The sequence below is a fragment of the Mirounga leonina genome, unplaced genomic scaffold (genome assembly GCF_011800145.1).
Source record: "Mirounga leonina isolate KUSES-001 unplaced genomic scaffold, KU_Mleo_1.0 Mir_129, whole genome shotgun sequence".
NCBI lineage: Eukaryota > Metazoa > Chordata > Mammalia > Carnivora > Phocidae > Mirounga > Mirounga leonina.
The window spans coordinates 60922345-60939979 of record NW_023270323.1 but is presented as its reverse complement, the minus strand read 5'-3'; the positions used below and the strand labels follow the sequence as shown (position 1 = coordinate 60939979).

The following is a 17635-nucleotide window of genomic DNA, read 5'->3' as shown; positions in this document are numbered from 1 at the left end:
GGCGGATCTCCTGTCCGAGTGCCTGTCCAAAGTCCGGACGTCAGAACGCTTCCCTATCTTGCAGAAAGGCACGGTCTAATCAGACACATTATTCTTTCCACTCTCGTGGAAAACCTTGGTCAGCACTTTAACTTCAGATCAAGCACATTCTGTATAGAAAGCCTCAGATGCTAAAAAAGGGAAATAGTTTGGGTCCAGCTGAGTGTTCTTGAATCAAAACAAATCCCGAGCCCTTTTTATAACCACTGGCGTTACATAATAAGAGAAACTCAGACTTTAGCCAAGAAGCAAACACCACCCACTTGGGTTCCCCCAGACTCCACAGGATTAAAGAAGGCTCCGAACTCACCTTTCATACAGTTCCTGGAGGATGGAGATGTTATTAGAATGGATAGTTGGGTCAATTTCCAAGAAATCTAAAATATGACGTGGGATTATAGCACCTTCCTCAATGAGCAGAGCCAGGTTAAAAAATCCCTGAAAACAAGCCACAGACCAAACTCATCAACTCCTTATAATAAACCCCAGACACACACCCTTCATCAGAATGTAAACTTTTACAACCTCTAGGTTTTTTGTTTGTTTGTTTGTTTGTTTTTAAGTCCCTTGAGCCAGATGGTTTTGTCATCTTCATTGATGGATTGTTTCCCTAAGTATATGCATCTGAGAAATTTATTTGCAGGAGAACCAGGAGGCTTTCAGAAGATGCTGTGTCCCATCTGCTCAGAAGCCAGTCAACCAGGGGAATCTGTCCTTTCTTGCTCATTCTCTCAAGACAGAACTCGCTGGAAAACGTGCCCTTGTGTCATCCACAAACCAGAATACCAAGTTGAAGGCAATGTCTATCACTTATAGATCATGCTCTGGGACACCATCAGCATGTCGGAAATCGAACAGAATGTTTTTGTGGCCGGGGGTGCTCCTCCTGACTGGCATTCTAATGTAGAGAGTCTCTCTCATGCACAATGTCACACATGGGGGGTTGTCTCTGCTCTCCTAGGCCAGTGTGGAAAACCGCTCGTGATCCTCTTGGCAATTGGTAACAATTCCTTACCTCTTCCTTATACACCTTGTTCTTGACCCTCAGAGGTAGGACCTGCCTTACTGGGCTGTGCAGATCCAATTAAAAAAACCAGCAGAGCTAAGAGGCTGACAGGAGAGGTGCTTCATAAAGAATGGGAGCTACTACACTGTCTGGGGACAGGCACCATCCATCAGGGGCAGAGCATATGGCCGGACCGAGAAATCCACAGAAAACGATGCGTTACTCACCATTAGGGATTTACAAGTGAAACAGGATTGTTGCCCTTCAAAGAATTCATGGTCATGTTTTAATGACTTGTATCCTCCCTTTGACTTTTCCTTTCAGTTGCCATGGACAAAGATCTCAATGAAAATCACCCCCAACAGGCTGTATACACCAGGCCTCTCATTACCATCCCATGCAATAATCATGATAAACATAATAGCAGGTAACATTTTCTGAGTGCTGTTATAATGTGAGGCGTTGTTCTGTTTTATGTATGTATCTGCTTAATGCTCGTAACAGCAGATTGAGATAGGTACTATTAGCCTCTCTATTTTAAAGGTGAGGAAGCTGGGGCACAGAGAGGTTGAGGAACTTGCCCAACGTAACACAGCTGGACAGGGGCAAGGGCTGGAATCCAAATGTAAGCACACAGGGCCCAGAGTCTCAAATCTTTACCTTCACTATGCTGCCAAGTAACCTCCAAACAGATCAAAGTGTTGTACCTTCGAGATGTACACATAACACACACTTATGCGCAAGCAGAAAATAGAATATTTCTCCACTCTTTAGAAAGAAGGTACTCTTAAAACTTGAGATATTAGAAGAAAAGAAAAAAAATCACTTTATGTAATTTTAATGTCTCTTGGAAAAATAGCAAAATTAAAATAAATGGGAAAACAGACTAGGCGAATATTTGTATGCAATGTAATAGCTTAAGGTCCATTATCTACTGGGCAAATGTATAAAGAACTGATTCTGATTTAAATGGAAAAAAAAACACCAGTATCAGGACGCCTGAGTGGCTCAGTCGGTAAAGCGTCTGCCTTCGGCTCAGGTCATGATCCCGGGGTCCAGGGATGGAGTCTGGCATCGGGCTCTCTGCTCAGCGGGGAGCGTGCTTCTCCCTCTCCCTCTGCAACCCCCCCCCAGCTCATGCTCTCTCTCTAATAAATAAATGAAAATCTTAAAAAAAAAAGCCAGTATCAAACCTCCAACAGATAAATAGGAAGAGAATACGAATAGAGAATCCACATAAAATATATCACGAGTAAATGATCGTAAAGTCTACGTAAAAATGTCCATTGCCACTAGTAATCAAATCAATGCAACGTAAAACAACAAGGAAGTTATCAACTTATAGTTATTTAATTAGAATAGTTAAAAGTGAAGTCATGAAAGCATCCAGTGCTGGCAAGATTTCTGTCCCTTTCCCGCACTCAGCCACTGCTTGGTGAGGTATTCGTTGGAAAACCCTTTCAGAAAGCACATCAGCCCATGTGCTATTAGTATATAGCCATGAGACCATTTCAACTGTTTGATTCAGTAATACGAGCCCTCAGATTATTAAGAAATTATTCAAATGGAGATAAAAGACGGAGGTATGAACATGTCCACTGAAGCACTCGATAGCCTTGCAACAGAACCGGAAAAGGCCTCCGCGTCTTCCTTAATAGACTGTAAATCCCAAGAAGGCAGGAATATTGTCTATCTTTTTCTCTTCCGTCCCCACCACTAAGAAGTGTCTAAGACATGGCAGGACTGAAGAAATAGGTGCCAAGTCAATGCATAAATTAGCAAACGAGAATAAACGTCCACCAATAAGATAAAGCTTAATAAATTACAGCCATGGGCTCAACAGAATATGGGGCAGTGGTTAAGAGTAATTAATAGTTACAGAGACCATGCGTAAAATGCACACATCCCTACAATATGTGAAAAGGGATGGATTTTCTAAGAGGCGTGGATGCTCTTGTTAAAATTACAGAGATACACTTGGCTGTGGACAGCAAGCAGCTAGAGGGGGACAGGAAGACAGGAAGGAGTAAAGGCCCCGCCATGGAACCGTGGCTGCATCCTTTAATGCTTATTTTCCTTTAAAATTATCTTTTAATGTTTCTATAACATTGTTTTTCCAAAAAATAAACATCGGGATTGAAAAAAAAAAAATAGTTCCCCTAAATCATCGAAGGAAGTTTGGCTCTAAACTGAGTCCTTTTAGCACCAACTCTGATTTCATTCCAGAAGAAGTAATCATAGGAAAGATCTTGTTCATTGAGTGTACTCAGTGCTGAATGTTTAATAACATTCAATCCTCATAACCTATGAGCTAAATACTATTATTATCCCCGTTTCCCAATGAGAAAACACAGACTCAGTGATTTAGTGACTTGGCCGGTAGGAATAGCAATGAAGTGGTAAAGACGTGGGGGTTTAACCCAAGTAAAGAAACACTCAGATGTTGTACCTCCTTTAAACAAAACAAAACAAAATCTAAGATAGGTATGCGTTTCCAGCTTTTGCTCTGTAATCAGACCGCAAAGCATAACACCAGAAACCTGGTGTCTAAGAAGGCATCAACCACAGGGCTCCTGGGTGGCTCAGTCGGTTAAGCATCTGCCTTCGGCTCAGGTCATGATCCCAGGGTCCTGAGATCGAGTCCCACTTCAGGCTCCCTGCTCAGGGAAAGCCTGCTTCTCCCTCTCCCTCTGCCCCTCCCCTTGCTTGTGCTCTCTCTGCCAAATAAATAAATAAAATCTTAAGGAAAAAAAAAGGCATCAACCATTGCGACTTCCATCGTGAAAATGACCCTGAGATTCTCACAGGAGCATTCCGATTAGCAAATGTCAGAGAGATGGAACCAGAGGATCATCATGAGCTCACCACACTAATGATTGTTGCAGGCAAGATCTACTAAAAGATGCTAAAATTAGTGGACGGAAATTTGAGGAGAAACAGAATATTTGCAGAGTTGCAAACGATCTCCCCAGGATATATATAAATTAGAGAGAAAATTGTTAACTTTGCAGGGAAGAAACCCAGCAGAAGCTACCTTAACCAGGGGACTGAGATCAGCCTCACCAGGAATCAGATGTACTGACATCACTCATATGATACACTCAGAAGGACATATCACTTCCGTGTTTTCCTTGCTCAAAATGCATAACTTCATTCTATTCATGAGGAAGCAGAAGACAGAGGCAAATTGAGGCACAGTCTACCTAATACCCAGCCAGTGTTCTTCCTGAGTATCAAGGTCATGGAAGACAAACAAAGGCCGAGGAACTACTACCGACCGAAAAAGACTAAAGAAAAAGGACAACTAAATGTGATGTGGGAGTCTGGATGGGATCCTGGCACAGAAAAAGGGCATTAGTGAAATCCAAGGGAAAGCCTCAAGTGTACCTAATGGTCCTGAGCCAACACTGACTAGTTGATAACGGTATTGTGGTTATGTGCAAGATAGTCACATTCGGGGAAGCTGGGTGACTGGTATATAGCAACTCTCCGCACTCTTTTTGCAACTTTTCTATACATTTAAAAATCCTCCAAAATAAGAAGTTCCCCCCCGCCCCCAAAGTCACCAAGAGCAAATTCCTATCACTGAAGTGTTGGCCCAACTATACAAGCAAATCATTTGTCATGTTGACCACACTTCCAATTTCTTCAGTTTCTACGCAGTGAGTTAGTTTGATGGAATCTGGTAGAAAGACTCCTGGACTTGGAGCCAGAAGACGTGGCTTTAGGATCGGGCTGCTTCCCCTGCTACCTGACTGGTTGGCCTTGAGCAATTTATCACCTGATTGCAGTCCTGTTGTCCTCCCCTATAACATGGCTATAATCACCCCCACCTTCAGGAGATTGCTGTGGGAATAGCATGGCAACCGTAGCGGGTGCTCCATGAAGGTTCCCCGTTAGGGTTCGTGTCCTCACAGAGCTGTGACAATGGAGGAGAAATGACTTTGTGACCTGGGAAGGAGTAAAGACAGGAGGGCTTTGGGAGGACTCCAGGCCTCGCAGCCTCACAAACAGACAGCACCCAGGGTTTGTCTCTGTGGTTTACCTGCGAGTCTCCATCCAGCGCTGCTTGGGCGTACATCTGCACGGACAGCTCAAGGTCTTGGGACTGGTTTTGGTGGTCATAGTAATAAAGGTCTCCCATTTTCAAATATGCTGCAGGACACAAAGCAGAGGCCCATTGGTGAAGCGGTTCTATTTCAGACCGACATTTTCAGTGGTTGGCCCGGTCGCACGACTGAGAGTTTTTCCTACCTGGACCTGAATACATAACATCATTGTTTCCTTGGGGTGTCAGGAAGGGGGTGCGGGAGGAAAACCTTTTGTACCGAGCACCGCCATTTCTAGACACATTTTCTTGCTTTGCTGGGCAGCTCTCCCAAACGGGTCTGTGAAAATCCCAGTCTACAACCTTACAGCGCAATTGGCCAAGATCGTTTGGGGCACTTTATTTGACATCTGAAATTTTGCTGCCTAAGTTTGATGACTGGCGGGTATTTCTTTACTCTGTTTAAGCCATAGATTTTTTTTTTCTCCCTTGGAAAAAGTTTTGCCTAATGGTGTATGTATCACTCAATGTCTAGTCAGAAAAATAGAACCTGTGTCCAGTGGTTCAAAAGATGGATTTCAACACTGGGAACCGGTTACCAGGGTGTTAGAAGGGCTGAAAGGGCAAATGGGGGAAAAACCAACAATCCAGAGAAGAGTAAGATAGGAAACTATTACCATCCCTAGATCTGGGACCACCTGAGACCACAGAGGGTGGCCTGCCGGTAGGAGCTGGAACCATATGGGTATACAGCCATTGCCGGAGACACAGTCCGAAGTAGAGGGAGAAGGGAGAAATACCTGGACTTCTCACTTCCTCCCATCCAGCAATCTCCTGCCGGCACCTCCCATGGGCTGAAACCAATCAGATGCCCAGGAACACAGGAGTCTGGGAACTGTACTTCCTGGGGATCAACCCCTCCCATTCAGAGCAGAGCAGAGCAAGACAGGGATACATCCGAGGGCAAAAAAGGCAAATGACTGGCCCAGAGAATCTCTCCAGAATAGCTTTCTCTTTTGAATTCTCACCAACTCTGAAGAAATGGTGGGTTCAAGCATTCAGTGGACAATGGAGGAAGAGAAGCACATTGCTTGTGGCCGACAGCAGTTTACTCATGATCTTAATAGCAGAGATTTTTCACACTCTTTCCTAATTGTTTAGAAATACCATACTTCACATAAAGCTGTTAGATGTTCCCTGTTACGAAAGATTAAAAGCTTCCAATGCTTTAATTTAGCACCCATTTTTCCATACATACCAAATGAAGGAGCACCGATTTGAAAAACAGAGAAATTATAGTATCTCCAAACACAATTAACACCCAAGTATCTCTTGGCCAGGTCCTAAGGGGGTGAAGGGGGAGAAAAAGTTAATTCATTAATATATTTCAGCCAAGTGACTAATTTTGCCTTCATAAAACCCAACTCATTATCCTTAACCTTAGAACTTCCACTCCAAGAAGAATACATTTACTTACTGGCCTCTCCTCACAGATGTGTGCTAAATTTGTCTGGGACACTTCGATTCCAGTTTCTGCTGCTAAAACATAATACAGCAAAGCTTCGTGCCTAAAAATAGATGATTAATAATAAATTTCATATAGTGGCTCTTACTAATATTCACAGAGAGCTCTATATTCAAGCATAAGAGGGCACAAAATAAGCAGTTTTTTTAAAGCCACAAAATCATGAGTTTGTTGTGTGTGTGTGTGTTTTTAAAATAAATCCTGTTGTTAAAAATACTGCATGCACTGATTTATTTTCTATCTTAAAGGCTGAACTCACTGATAAGGTTGGAGAGTTATTAATGCAACAGCTACCTCTACTGGCTAAATGGTGTATGGCATGCTGGCTGGGTGGTCTCGTAGCCTTCTGTCCTTGAATCCTTCCATTCCCACTTAGAAGAGATAAGTGGCATTTAGAAAAAGCCCTGTGCTTTTGGGTCCTCGGTTTCGTGAAAGCCTTCATGGGACTTAGGATTCTGAGCAAGCTTAATTAAAGCTGAGTTTTTGTGATGCATTAGAAGCTTGGCAGAGGAGAGGGAGTTTACAAGGGGCTTGAAACCAACGGCCAAACACACAGAAAAAAAAAAATGTTCGATACCGCTAGTAACTGAATGATGGCAAAACAATGACGGGTCACTGTTAATCTGTTGAAAGACTGGCACAAGATTCATAAGACAGAGTAGCAGCAAGGGTTTGGGGAAATGGACATATTCCTAAGGCCAGTGCTTGCGGGAAGGCCGGTGACTCTAGCCGTTAAATGCGGGAAGTCTTAAGAATGCACATACCATTTGGCCAACAGTCCTCCCTTGTGAAGGTTTATTCTAAAGAAGCAGAAACATGTGCAAAGATTCTGTGACAACAGAGTTCACGGCAAAGCTGTTTATATGAACAAAAAAACACTGGAAGCAACTTAAGTATCTGAAAATCAGTGAGTAGTTAAATTACCCCATGGTGCAGCCACTTTCAGATGAGGCCATTAAAAATGATGTTGTAGAAGAGAATTCAAAAACGTAGAAAGATGTTTATGCAAAATTTTCCACTCAGTTAAGAAAAAGAAACAGCAGGATGAGAAACAGAGCAATTCCGTTTTTGTAAAGCAGAAATAAAACCGAGTGCACACCTTCACAAGCTCAAGCCGGTGCATATAGGCAGAGAAAAAATAATAAAACCCCCAAATTATCTATCAAAGTGCTCACAGTACTTTTCTCTAGGTGGTGAGAATCAAGTCATTTTATTTTCTTCTTTTTAATTCTATGATTTCCTCCATTTCTTTGTGCTACCCAGGTTATGAGCGAAATTTTATTTTGACCAGAAATCGTTATTTTGCATTCTCAGGGGTTGACATTAAGAACTTTCTTAACTGCAGCTCCACCCCAAAACTGGCTTCTGGTGGGACTGGTGAAATAAGGAAAGCAGATTCTGAAATCATTTTTTCTACTCTGTTAAAGCAGCTTCTGGTGGCCCATCCCCTGGGGGACAGAGAGAGGTGACTGGGGGTCAAATTAGGACAGTGAGACCTTCAATCGGACACAGTGCAGGTCACGGGCCGCTTCCCAGACACCCAAGGCAGTGGACCAATTAGCCATGACTCATGCTAAAGAGAGACGAAGCTGGCTGGGCAGTTGTGCACTGCATTGCAAGCCAGATAACAAACCCACAACGGCAGCTGTAAGAACCACACAAAAGATGCCTGGGCATTTTCCTACACAGCTGGTAAAAATCATGCTTTGTGACAAGAATCTTCAGAACAGACCCCAGATGGAGGGCATGCAAAGGAGGCCTGGCAGAAAGTCCCCATCATTCTGCGACAGGGACCCATTCCCAAGGTCTCACAATCTTGCGTTTCTTTGGAGACACTTGGATTAGAACCAGTGCCTGTTTCCCCCAGGGATGGATGCGGGAAGGAGCTGGTGTAGACTTGCCAGCTCAAGGTCACATGTCAGGCCAGGTCCCTCTGCTGCCATAACTGGATGGGATGTGGCTCACATTATTAAAATGTAATCAAAATGGCGTTTTCTTCGACAGCTGTCGGGCAGACTGTTCTAATGTGCGAGGGAGGCATGAGGCTGACGCTTCCCGGAAGAACTGAGTCACTAGGATAAACTTTACAAAGACAAGATCTTGTCTCTTGAGTTACTTTGGTGGTGGGGAGGGGAGGGAGGGGTGAGTTTTATAGGAAGATTTGCACTGTCCAATTACTGTATAAGCCAAGGGGAAATTTCATACAATTCCCAAGCATTTCCTTTGAGGAAGCACTGAAATCCATCAAAAAGAGATGTCTATGAAACATCGATGTCAACAGAAGCACTGAAGGGAAATCCACTTCTGTCTTCCCTCCTGCAGAAACAATCCTCCGACGCCGTGCACTCCCACACCGCCACCATCCGCAGGGGAAGGTTAGAACTCTCAAGGCCAGACTTCCTCAGCCTATTAAGACTTCTGAGAAATGACACCTCTGCAGAAATCCTACCCACATTTAGCCTCCCAGTGTTTTGTTCTTATTTAATTGTGTTTCAACACAGAGTGCCTAGAAGTATTAATTACAGATATTTCTATATTTATATTCATGGAACAAACATGTATGCAGCACTTAACTGTGGGCAGGAAGCCCAAAGATAAGCCACAAAGCTGTACTGTCCTTTCCATGGATTTCCACAAGGCTTAGGAAGCTCACCAGAGCTTCAAGCTTTATTTCAAATGCACTAAAATGAAGTTGTCCCCCAGACAGTCATTCTGACAGGGATGGGGGTGGCTGGTAGACATGGAGAGGAGGGGATTTATGGTAAAGAGCGAGTTTAGGGGCTTATTTGCTATCCTCCCACTTCCGACTCAGCATATACACTTAGAGAGTTTTATAATGATACATCTTATTAATCAATCATTTGGCTGCTTGCTGTGAATTGTGAATTTGAATACCTCTGAGCAGCTTCCCAAACAATTATATGATGTTCTTTGTGCTCTTCTCTGCAGCTCAAACCGAAAGGATAAAAAAAAAAAAAAAAAAAATCCTGGGATCTCTGTGGAACTCGAGACCCCTGGTCTCTTGCAGAAAGGTGAATCTCTTTCAACTGAATTTGGCATGCCTACTTGTCTTGCCTCAAGCCCGCCATAATCTGGCTAACCTCCTGGGTTAAATATTTGGGGCATATTTAAGACAAAGGACAATAAAACACATGGCTCACAGATAAAACACACATGGGGGAAGGCAGAGAGAAATGAAACATGACAGTCAGCCTCTCCTTCGCTGACTTCTGGTGTCCGAGGACAGCCTGAGGCATGACAACATTATCTTCCATATTATGCCTATACAGCAAAAAGCCCTTTTCTCAATTATGCTCCTCTTTTAAACTATCCCATATAAATCTTGGAACAACACAGAAAAGCACAAGCTCATCAAACTGACACATGTAATTTGAAAATAACGTCCAGAATAAATTCACTCACAGAAAAGGAAAAAGGGGGATGGACTTGGGACATTGATGGATGATTTAGTTCTATTACAGCAAAATAGATGGTACCAAAAAAGCCACATTGTGGTATGGGGAAGCCAACATTCCTATATTTCCTGGTTAACCCCAGGGCCGGCTTCAGGACTTGGAGAGCGGGTGGAAATAGAAGCACTTCGCCTCAAATACATTGTGATGAAGATTTTCCCATTATAATGGATACTAGATGTCTCTTCCTGTTGATAGAAAAAAAGGCTTCGGATCCGGATTGAAACTTAATAATACTTAGCATCAGCATCAAGATTGACAAGGATATGGAGAAACAAAAATGTATACATGGTTGGCAGGCGAGTAAATCGGTAAACTCCTTTGGAAAAACAGCTAGCATTACCTTGTAAACGTGAACACTATCTTATAAAGTACCTGCCCTGTGACCCCACTCCTAAGTTTATATTCTAGCAAAACTTTTCCTATGTATGCCATGATATACATAAAAAATGTTCATGGTCATATTGTTCTTAAAAACAACAAAAAAAGGGAAACGCAAATGTGTGTTAAAATAAGAATTGGTAAGTAAAGTGTGGTATATGACAGCAATAAAAATGACCCGCAGATACATGCCTCAAGGGATATGAAGCTCAGAAACACAGTGTTACGTTTAAAAAAGAAAGGCAGTTGAACCATATATAATATGGTTCTAATAATATAAAGCTCAGACATAAGCCAAATAACTCTACTGCTTAGGAATATATCCACGTATAGCAAAACTATAAAGAAAGCAAGGGGAGAACAACAACAAGGCTTAGGATGATGGTTACTTCTGGGGACTGGGGGTGGGGGTGGGTTTAATCTGGGGGGGAAATGCAGGGAGCTTCAACTGTTCATTTTCTTACATAGGGTTACAGGTATTCATTGTATCATTATGCTTAAGAACTTAAGAACGTATACATATATATATATATCACATATCACTTCATACTTATCAACAACTATATGACAGAAGAAGGAGAAAACAACTCAACTGGCTTCTGCCACATCTCCAGTTCAAATGCTCAGCTCCTTTTACCTGGATTCTGAGCCAGCATGCCCCTTCAGACTCTCCCTTCTCTTTACCATCAAACACAGTTGTCTGGTTAGACATCTCAGGACCCAGCTTTGTCATGTCACTACCTTCTCCCCAAACTATCAATAGCTCCCCACTGCCTCATGAATTAAGTAAAAAGTGTATGACCTCCCATTCAAAGTTCCATAGAGCAGCATCTCTTTGCTCTTGTTATTTGTCACTCCCTTTTAAAAATCTTACCTGAAGGCAAACTGGTGGCTTAAAATTTCCTAGACTCATCCAGAATTTTCCTATCTCTTTGCTTTTGTTTCCTGCTATTCCCGTCATCAGAAATGCTGTTCCCTGCATGGCCAAGTGGAAATCCCACCCACCCCTCAAGGCCATATTATCCGCTACCCCCGTCACGAAGGCTGATCTAAGTCCCACAAACCAGATAGCATCTTTTCCTTCTCAGAATCCTTCATGCTCTTTATATACTGCTCATGTGCCTTGAGTTATGGTTGTTCTATTTGCCTTAGATCGTGCACTCTGTTTTTGAGCACTTCCCAGGTAACCCTAGGTGCTGGGCCCTGGGGTACAAATCACCGGACAATCAACAAGAGCAGTCATGATCTTAAAGGGAGTAAGGAGTTAGGGAGGACTTCTCGGCAGAGGAAACAGCAAGTTCAAAGATCCAGAGGTCAGACAGAATGCAGACCACGTGAGAAACTGCAGATAGTTCAGCATAAGGAAGAAATGAGGCAGAGCGCCTGGCTGGTTAAGTGGTTAAGTGCCTGCCTATGGCTTAGGCCATGATCCTAGGATCCTGGGATTGAGCCCCGGGATGGGCTTTCTGCTCAGCAGGGACCCTGCTTCTCCCTCTGCCTGCCGCTCCCCCCTGCTTGTACGCTCTTTCTTTGTCAAATGAATAAAACCTTTAAAAAAAAAAGAAAGGAGGCAGCAAGCTTCCCCACTTCTTCGAGCCCCGCCTGTGGCATGCCCTGCAGCTTACGGCAAGGCATCCTGCATTTAAATGTACTCAGTAAAATCTGCTGACCTGGACCCGAATTCACAGTGTAGAACACACTTAATTTCCCCCTCCCCTCCACCAAAAAAAAAAAAAAAAAAAATCAATCTTGTGTTGTGGCTGAATATTTTAAGAAGGACAACAAGTTGCAAAAATCTTAATTCATCTCGACCTTCACAGCGAATTTTAAAATGTGCTACCTGAAATGCTTTGTGATGTTAAATTCAAAAGCAGGCAAGAAATGTAGCTATTAATAGACACTCTCTTTATGGGGAAAAATAGTGTCAAGCATTGTGGTGTGTATGTGTGTCAGTGTGGGGCTGTTTACGGATGTGCTCTCTCTTTGGGAAAGCCCACGTACACACTTCGGGTTTTGAATACTCTTTTTCCCCTAAGAAGCTTGTGGGGAGCAAAGAGGGGGGTAGTTTGGAGGATGAGAAGTAGAGAACAAATTAAATTTAAATTTGGGAGTTTTAGAAACTGAAGCTCACTTGGGAGACAAGATAAAGCACCAGAAAAATTATAAGGTGTATCAAAGGGAAAATAATAATTCCATTAAAATATTTTCCAGATTGTGCAAAGTGAGGCTACAGATAATAAACTTTCACAGGATGATAATAACAAACATTCCTTTTGGTATTTTCATTGGGTTCACGTCCCTGCCTTCTTTAAGATTTTCATTCACTGACATGCTATCTGCTGATTATGCAGGCACCCATGGACGAAAGGAGAAAATAGTGTTCTTTTGGACTTATATTTTAATTTTTAATTCAGGTTCAGATCAGAGTATGATCTATGATAGGTCTGGTCTAATGTCTTTGAGGCAGTGGACCAATGGGATATGTGCCGATTTGTATACCCTTTTAAGTTATTACTGAAATATCCAGATCACTTGGGCAATAAACCAACCAAGAAAATATGTCCCAATGGAAAAGTAAGACAGAGTGGCAGGACTGGCAGAAGAAATCAATAAGATGGAATCAGGTGGAGTTTGCAGTTTGGAAAGGTGTGCCCTTATTTGTAAAATCAAGGCACAGCAAACGGGAATCATTTGCAAGTCCTCAGTGCAGCGTCTCATCCCATAGGGTACAGGTTGAGATTTGTTAACTCCATCAGAAGAAAGTTAAAATGGGGAATCTATTTGGCTGTGATATCCGAGGGCTGGTGAGTGAGTTCCAGTAATCCCAGGCTCTTGGCCATGGAAGATGTAGTAACATATCAGTGGAAAGATGTAGCTTGAGCCTTAAACACACTGCTCTCTCTGCTTCCCATGAACTTTCTGTGCTCTGCCAGGGAGGGGCAGAGGTTCAGCTAAGACCCCCTGTGCTGTCTCCACTCTAAAACCAAGAGGAACAAGCTTGAAGGGAAGAGAAGTCAACACATTCATGGGTCTCTCAACTTGATGAATGTGGATGCTTCCCCTAGAGAACTAATTTTCGTGTATAATTAAACATGGAAATGCTATGTTTTCCAATCAACAGCCAATCAGTCTGTGATACTCTGAATATCATTACTGGGAGGCCATGATTTCCCCGCAAATTGCTTTTTCGGTTGTATTTTAAGACTCCATCTCATACGACTACACTGACAAATTGAAAGGTGAGGGCTGAGAAAGTTCATTCTAACATGGGTCCCCAGCTTACCATGAGCCCTCCAGGTAGGCATTGAGGCCTTTGCGAATGACATGGCCCAAGTAGCCATTTTTCTCAGCTACGTGCTTTGCCCATCTGAAAAGAAAAGGAATGAGAAAATATCCAAACTGTGGCAAATTAAATAATTGTTTTTTCTTCATATGATCTCAGTAAATCCCAGTTGGGGATTATTTTGCTTGTTAGAATTTTTACACAGCAACAAACCAGAACTGAACATTAAGAAGGCAAAAAAAGATGCATTTTGAGAACTTTACATTCAGTGCCTTTTCTTATAAGTGCTTAGGAGTTATCATGTATGGAGACAAAGACATGAGCGATACCTAATGAAAAATAACCACCAATACAAAAAAAGATAATCTTCACCAAGAGTTCTAGTACTCTCTCCATTAAAACATGTTTACTGATTTATTATAAGGTTTCCCCATTTTTTTTTTCTGTTCTCTAATTTATCCTGGAGAATTTTTACTAAATAATGAACTGGCCTGTTGTAATCTTTAGACTTACAACCACTAAAAGAATATTACAAGGATACACAACTAACAAGCTAATGGAAAGAGAAAATAAAATTTTTTAAAAATACTTGGGTAGCTCAGTCGTTAAGCATCTGCCTTTGGCTCAGGTCATGATCCCAGGGTCCTGAGATTGAGGCCCGCATCGGGCTCCCTACTCAGCGGGAAGCCTGCTTCTCCCTCTCCCACTCCCCCCGCTTGTGTTCCCTCTCTCACTGTGTCTCTCTCTGTCAAATAAATAAAGTCTTTAAAAAAAACTTGAGTAATGTAAAGGAAGGGTAAGAAAAGGGGAAACAAGCACAAAGAATGGATGGGACAAGTAAGGAATAAGTAGTAAAATGGCAGATTTAAAACAAAATATATCTGCAAGTTGCGTTAAATGTAAATGGTCTAAATATACCAATTAAAAACTAAACTCGTCAGACTGAATAAAAAGTATACAAAAACCCAATTATTTGCTGCTTAGAAGAGATACATATTAAAATTAAAAGAAGAAAAGATTAAAAGTAAAGTCTGGAAAAAGATATAACTCTAACAAGAAAAACTCTAAGAAACAAAAAAAGCAGGTGTAGCAAAATTGACGGTATGCTGGTCATAAAGCAAGCCTCAACAAATTCCAAAGGACTGAAGTCATTCAGAATGTATTCTTTGATTGCAGTGGAATTAAGCTAGTAATCAATAACAAAAAAAAATTTATGAAACATATGAATGTTCACACCAAACATCCTAACAAATAATGATAAAAAGCTTCAAGTTTGTCTTGGTCAAGTTTTATCGATGAGTTCAGGTCAGGTTGGATTTGCTTTCAAATGTCTTATGAAACAAAACCTTTTGAAAAGCCAGACTATTGGTTTGAGGGTGATCTAAAGCAGAGGTCTGCAAAGTTTTGTTTTTTGTTCTTTTTTTCTGTAAAAGGCAAGATAGTAAATATTTTAAGCCTTGTGGGCCACACATAGCCTCTACTTATATTCATCGTAGTGTGTGTGCTTGTCTTACACCCTTTAAAAATGTAAAAAGCGTTCTTAGCTCCTGGAGCCACACAAAACAGAGGGTGGGCCACATGTTACTTATGGGTCCTAGTTTGCCAACCTCTGTAAAACATTTTCAGATATGCATGACCTCAAAAATGCACCTCTTGTTCACCATTCTTTAGGAAGCTACTGGAGGATGTGCTCTACAAAAGCATAGGAGTAAATCAAGAAAGAGGAAGAAATAGGGTAAGGCAAGGAGAGCCCAAAAAGACAAGGATGAAGGGAAAGGAAATCTCCACAGTGATGACAAAGTTAATTTCAGGAAGGCAGCTCTGTCCTGAGCAAAGACAGAGATGTCACCGAGATTAAGTTAATTGTATACCTGGTGGGTGTGGACATACTGAGGAGAGATTTAGACAACTGTGGGAGAATTTGGAGAATTAAACACATGAAAAATGATAAGTATGCAGAAAGCTAAGCAACTGAAGGACTATGAAGTGTAATTAATGCTCCACAGAACACAAAAAACTGTGCAAGAAAGAAAAAGTAGTCACAGCATATTACATGGCTCAGCGGGGAGTAGCACTCACATGGCCCTAATAATGGACACCCTGCTCCTAATCCAACCAAAATAATGATATATTTATGGGAAAATGGGACCAGGTGGGAAGTGTGGATGCGTGGGATGACGGGTGGCGGCAGAATGAGAGGGAACTCTATCTTTATTTTTCACAGTGGGACATCATTAGACAAAGTCTGTAATGAAAATAACAAGAAATAGTAGTATGAGCATGTCATTGAAAGAGAGAGGCAAACAGTAAAGAAATAATGAAAAGACTGAAAGTGACTTATTCTTGAGAGCAGGAAGTAGTCTGGGTGGGGTAGCAGATTGCTTGCTTTTCCCATGTCAAATTATTATTTTTTTGGTTTCAGTTAAAATGTACTTATTTTTGCCTTGTCGAATGAGACGGCTCTTGAAACTCTGTGCATGTATAGCTGGTAAAAATAAAGATTGAATTCAAAATTGCAAAACAAAGAACGGGGACTCCATTTTCAGGCACAGTGAATTAAGTACAAGGCTTTCCCTTTGTGCACAATAGCTGACAGATTCTTACACAACAGCCTTCTCAGGATCTCTAGGGAATGTCTCCAGGTTTCCTGTGATATAATAGAGAGAACACCACAAGGTTCCTTCAATGTGTCCGCCCTGTGCAGCCTTATGGAAATATTCACCGGCTAAAGTCTGTAGAGAGATAAACAGAGTTATCTCATTAGTGAGGAGTCCTCCCAGGTGGACTGGTCTCCCTGGAGCCAACACGGTGAGACACTCAACCCCTGATATTTTCACCGGCTCATCACTTCTGATATCTTTAGGAAAACCAAGTCAAGCTTCAGGAAGACAGCCCATCACAGAAGCCAGCCTCTGGATGCGATAACCCTGACAGTAAACTATTCTGTTAAGTTTACCCAATAAATTAATAAGACAACACGTAGCTACGAATCCCTTAACCCTTGTAAATGAAACGGAAGAATGTATCAGAAGTCATACCGGGTGAAAATTCAGGCATTGGCTTTCCTAACCTTGATGAATACTTTCTTCAAACTCATGTGCCAAAACTGCATCTCCCGCAGGAAGGTGAGAATTAGAATATGACAATAAAAAATCCACACTAGCATATAAGTGGGTGGGTGACCAGACATGAGCAATGCATAAAAACATACAGCCCCTTATGCAGGCAGAGAGAGGCAGAGGGGAAAAAGAAACATTTAGAAGGGTGAATATTCTGCTGGTTACTATTATTTTTGCCGAGGCGGTTAGCTGCCGTTCTGCAGCAGGGCTTTGGAGTCAGATGGGCTTGGGTCTAAATCCCAGCTCTGCTCCTTCCCCCTGTGTGACCTTGGGCATATTAGTTCATCTCTCCAACTGCGAGATTTCTGCAGCTGAAAAATAGGGCTTCTAATAATACCTAGCGCGAATGGCCGTTTCAGGGATTAAATGAGATGTATTCTCAAGGTTTAGCACAGTGCTTCACAGAAATTATCTTCCAGGTCCCAACCCCCAGAAACTTGCCGCTGCCTCAGGCTGGCCCATCCTGCGAATTGCCCCCTCCACTCTTCTACCTCGATAAATGCCAAATACTTTGGAGTCACCCCGTTTCCTCTCCCCTGTCACACCTCACATCCAATCCATTAGCGAGCCCTGTCACCTTGACCTTCAAAGTACGTGCATAATCCAGCCACATTTCCATCCCCCTCCTGGGGTCCCCATCGTTTCTCACTTGGATTCAATACATTAACCCCCTGCTCCCCTCTTGTCTTCTTTAATCCTAGTCTCTGCTAGGATCTAAGGGGAGGCTTTTAAAGCACAGCACATCACTGCCCTGTCCAAAG

The 17635-nt window shown here is 42.2% G+C and overlaps 1 protein-coding gene across 5 annotated transcripts in view; it reads right to left on the bottom strand.

Moving 5' to 3' along the window:
- Positions 1–17635, bottom strand: part of SEL1L3 (SEL1L family member 3) — a 99823-nt gene that overhangs the window by 10680 nt on the left and 71508 nt on the right. For 3 of the 5 annotated variants that reach the window (XM_035005195.1, XM_035005194.1, XM_035005196.1), the window contains 6 exons: positions 16360–16487; positions 13756–13839; positions 6571–6661; positions 6352–6436; positions 5091–5200; positions 350–477 (listed from right to left, as the gene is read on the bottom strand). In XM_035005195.1, coding sequence (XP_034861086.1) covers positions 350–477; positions 5091–5200; positions 6352–6436; positions 6571–6661; positions 13756–13839; positions 16360–16487 — 626 coding nt within the window. Of the gene's footprint in view, positions 1–349; positions 478–5090; positions 6437–6570; positions 6662–13755; positions 13840–16359; positions 16488–17635 lie in introns of those variants that run through there. The other 2 variants (XM_035005197.1, XR_004679280.1) reach the window with 2 other exon arrangements.